Source organism: Pundamilia nyererei, unplaced genomic scaffold (assembly GCF_000239375.1).
Source record: "Pundamilia nyererei isolate P.nyererei 1_Seehausen unplaced genomic scaffold, PunNye1.0 scaffold00528, whole genome shotgun sequence".
NCBI classification, from domain to species: Eukaryota; Metazoa; Chordata; class Actinopteri; order Cichliformes; family Cichlidae; genus Pundamilia; species Pundamilia nyererei.
In genome coordinates, this window is record NW_005187929.1 from 47,879 (window position 1) to 52,043 (window position 4,165).

General features: G+C 45.7%; 1 protein-coding gene across 2 annotated transcripts; it reads left to right on the forward strand.

Annotated features, from left to right (window-relative positions):
* The first annotated feature begins 336 nt into the window (after positions 1-336).
* On the forward strand, positions 337-4,159 carry vsx1 (visual system homeobox 1 homolog, chx10-like). Of its 2 annotated transcripts, none has more exons than XM_013907813.1 (5): positions 337-1,027; positions 1,256-1,331; positions 2,078-2,201; positions 2,613-2,793; positions 3,002-4,159. In XM_013907813.1, the coding sequence occupies exons 1-5, from the start codon at positions 619-621 to the stop codon at positions 3,292-3,294; spliced, it is 1,083 nt and encodes a 360-aa protein (XP_013763267.1). In that variant the 5' UTR covers positions 337-618; the 3' UTR covers positions 3,295-4,159. The 2 variants fall into 2 exon arrangements, with proteins under 2 accessions (XP_013763267.1, XP_013763266.1); XM_013907812.1 differs by having other exon boundaries at positions 338-1,027; positions 2,613-2,808.
* Positions 4,160-4,165: the final 6 nt, after the last annotated feature.

Below are 4,165 nucleotides of genomic sequence, written 5' to 3' on the forward strand. Positions count from 1 at the left end.
TTAGATTTTTCTGTCTGTAAATAAAATTCATCGATCATTAAAACTGACTTTTCAGCACTTTTAAAATCCAGTTTTCTTTATTTTGTACATTTAACAGCAGCTGAAGTCAGATTACAGCAAATCCAAAGCATCAAACACCTGTGAAGAGAGGTCAGAGGTCATTTTTAGGGTCATGAAAAGAGCACAAACAGAAGTGCACGAGGGTCACGTGACCGCAGCCTTCGCAGTGTCAGTCTGCGGCTCCCTTAGACCCATCCTGCTGTCAGCACGGCCCCCGTGGGCCGCGCCCCACAGTTTAAGCGGCCTTGATGGAGCCTAGATTAGGTTTGTGAAATCTGATGGTGCTGATGGCAGCAGCTGATTGGTGGATGCTCTGTGATGTTTGGCCGCATCAAAGATAAACAGTCTTCCTCCTCCTCTTCTTCCTCTGAAATCCTGATCGGATTGGAGGGAAATTGGTGGCAATTAATCCTCTGGGATTGAGCCCCCCCACCCCTCCTGCTCTGTGCCCTGATTGGCCGCCGCTGGGATCCCGGGCCTGATAAAGCTGCCCGCCGCCCGTTGCCGCTCTGTTCTCCACCTTCATCACCTCCTCTGCATCATCACCTCCTCTGCTCCATGATGACCGGGCGGGAGGAGCTCAGCGAGGAGAAGCCGCGGGTGAAGCTGCTGTCCCCGGGGTTCGGCATCGACAAGAGCCGGCTGCACGGCCCCGGGCTCCGCTCCAAAGGCTTCGCCATCACCGACCTGCTGGGCCTGGAGACAGACCTGCAGGCCCGGCAGCAGCCCGGCGGGGCTCCTTTCGCCTCGGGGCCCGGGACGGAGCAGCACGGGGCCGGTCCCGGCCTCGGCGGGTTCTCCTTCCCGGGGGGGTCGCTGCCCCTTGGCCTCGGCTTCCTGTGCAGCCTGGCGGCGCAGCAGCCCGCCGGGGCGCCGTGCTTCCTGCCTGGACACCTGCCGCTGCTGCAGGCCCGGCCCGACAGCCACTACCTGCAGAACCTGGAGGCCCAGCGGGAGGCCTATTCCGGTACGGAGACAGGCTGGAAGAAGGGTCCCTGATGCGAGCCCTTCGCTCCGGCTCGGGTTCTGTGCTGACGCGTCCCTAAAATATTTTTTGCCTGCTTTTAATGTGGATTTAGTCACGAGGCCTTCAGCGTCATCACCGACCCGAGTTTATTGGCTCCTTTATCTCAACTTTATTTTGTTTCTGATGATTTTGCGTTCAGATTTGATTTTTTTCTCTTTGCTGTCGCAGATGAAGAGTGTCTGACGGACCGAAACGACCCCAAAACCTCCGGAAACTCTCAGAAGAGGAAGAAGAGGAGACACCGGTGAGGAAAACTGCAGAACTCAACGAAGCGAATGTTTTTAAAACTAAGAAATAATTCAGGGTCATTTTTTAAACATTTGGCCTTTTTTAAATTCTGTGTTCTTTGCATGTTTTTTTCGGTGTTTCCGTTGAATTCGGACAAAAATACAAATAAGAGAAAAAACGCAGAAAAAACCCAAACACACATTCAGATTTTTATTCTGAATTCAGCAACGTGAAGAAATAAAAAAGAAGAAACGAAAAAAAGATTTTTAAAGACACATTTCAGCTTCACGCAAGACTTAAATATATTTTAATTAATTTAAAACTACGAATTAATTCGTTTCTAGCAGAAAAAAGAACTTTGATTCATCGTGATTATTAAAAACATTTATTATTATTTTATTATTGAAAGCTTTGTGTCATAAATATTATAATGTTGATGATGAATCGTGATTGTTCCATTAGTGAAAAGCAGAAAACATTTTCAATCAAATCATAGGAAAAAAATGGAGGAACAAACCAAACCGTGGCTGCTTTACTGAATTCAATAAATAATAATCAATAATCAGGTTCCAGTAATTAAGGAGAGAAGACAGATGATAATAATAAAATAAAAAGATTTCATATTTTAACCTGATTTTTTTTTTAAATTTTCAGTCATGAACAATTCTTAGAAGTGTAAATAAAATAATCAGTGATGTCAGTAATGAAAAAGATCAAACGTGATGAAGAATGAAACATGATCGGGTCTGCTGCTGTGTTCAGGACGGTGTTCACCTCCCACCAGCTGGAGGAGCTGGAGAAGGCCTTCCAGGAGGCTCATTACCCCGACGTGTACGCCCGGGAGATGCTGGCCATGAAGACGGAGCTGCCCGAGGACAGGATACAGGTGAGGGTCCCGATCAGGTGACATCAATCTGACCAATCAGCAGAGTGGAGAACTGATCCGAGGAACATCTGTAATGCGAAAACCCTGAATCATTCAAATCAGAGACAGATTTCCTGTGAGGGGGAAACATCAGCGTAAAAACAAGTTTTCTCAATTTGAAAAAAAAGTATTTTTTTCAAATTGTTTTTATTATTGATTCAATGAATTTATTTGAAGAGGCTGTTTGGTTTTTAATATTTGAGCTTTAATCTGATCTGAACTTTGTTCTGTTTTGTTGATTTTATTGAGAAATGCTGTGAACATGTGAAATCGTGTTGTTTTTATTTCTCTGTGTAACACATTATTTATTTGTTTACCTGCTCAAGTGTTGGGCACGACCTCTGACCCCTGTACTTCCTGTTTTATTTCCAGGTGTGGTTTCAGAACCGGCGGGCCAAGTGGCGTAAGCGTGAGAAGTGCTGGGGTCGCAGCAGCGTCATGGCGGAGTACGGTCTGTACGGCGCCATGGTGCGACACTCCATCCCGCTGCCCGAGTCCATCCTCAACTCTGCCAAGAACGGCATGATGGGATCGTGCGCCCCCTGGCTGCTCGGTGAGCCGCATGCACGTCAGTGCCACACGTGCACCACAGCAGCATCAATACACACCGATCAGTGATCAATAAGCCTTTAGAGTAAACAATGAAGTGCTGCGTGTAACACGGGCCTGAATGTTTTCATGTTACCATAGCAGTGAACAAACATGTAAACAACACTGCAGTTCGCACTGGACTGAACCTGAATGTGACTCCGCCCCCACAGGGATGCACAAGAAGTCTTTGGAAATGTCCAAAAAGTGTTCCAGCCCTCCGGCGTCCGACTCGGCGCGCTCCGATTCGTTCTGCGATGCCTCGGAACGACGAGGTTCCAGCAAGGCCCAGGAGCCGGAGGAGGACAAGCTGATGGAGGAGGAAGAGGACGAGGTGGAGGAGGAGGTGGCCATTGACCTGTCCAGCTCATCTAAACAGCAGCAGCAGGAGGAGGGCGGAGCCTCGATAAGAACCGCCTCTTCACCACAGCAACAAAGCTGCAGCGAATCAGACAAACATAGCTGAAGGCGATCTGACGAAAGAGGAGGAAGGTGTTCTGTTCAGGCAGCGCTGTGATGGGATTGGCTCTTTCAGGAAGCACAGCCAATTGAAACAAACGCAGCCAAAACTTTACTTGTTACTATGCAAAGTTAGTTTGTTCAAACGCTAGCTGCTGGTTTGCTAACAAAGCTAAGAGCTAATATAAATATTGTTTTGGTGTGCTACTACCTGTTAAAATATCAGCAGGATTGATCATGTAAGCATTTTGTAGCTGACTTTATTTTCTCAGTGTTAGCGACAAAAAAAGTTCTGATTTTAGATGAAAAACAATGATTTTAAAAGTTTCAGTTGTCAACAAGTGTTAACAGTGAAACAAATAATGGGAAAATATGAGTCATGATAACATATTTTGATAGAAAATGCTATTACTTAAAGCTATTTTTAGCTAACATGCTAATATATGTAAACCCAGTGTTATACTATAAGGATCAGCTAGCAAACTTTAGCACTTCAAAAAAGCTTTAATCACTACTATTAACTTTTTGTATTAGTATTTGAACATTTCAGATTTACCATGCTAGTGGCATGCTACGGTGGTAATTTCTGCACTGTGCGACAAAGTGTTGTTAGTGTGCTAAAATAGCCTGATACTAACAGAGCACTAGCATTAAGCATGCTAATCATTAAGTATGCTAACTTATGTTCTGAAACAACAAAATAGTGATTGGCTGTGCTTGCCGTGCTCCTGGGAAACTAATGTTCATCGTTAAGATGAACACCGATGCTGTGACGTTCAGATCAGCCTCGAGGGGTTGGAGTCTTTTCTAAAAGACTGTGAAAGACGTGTGTGTGTGTGTGTGTGTGTGTGTGTGTGTGTGTGTGTGTGTGTGTGTGT

Excerpts from the sequence above, each read along its gene's own strand:
- vsx1 (XM_013907812.1), top strand. The coding sequence starts at position 619 with ATGATGACCGGGCGGGAGGAGCTCAGCGAGGAGAAGCCGCGGGTGAAG. Across the intron at positions 1,028-1,255 it reads CCAGCGGGAGGCCTATTCCG|ATGAAGAGTGTCTGACGGAC; the intron begins GTACGGAGACAG and ends TTGCTGTCGCAG. Across the intron at positions 2,202-2,612 it reads TGCCCGAGGACAGGATACAG|GTGTGGTTTCAGAACCGGCG; the intron begins GTGAGGGTCCCG and ends TTTTATTTCCAG.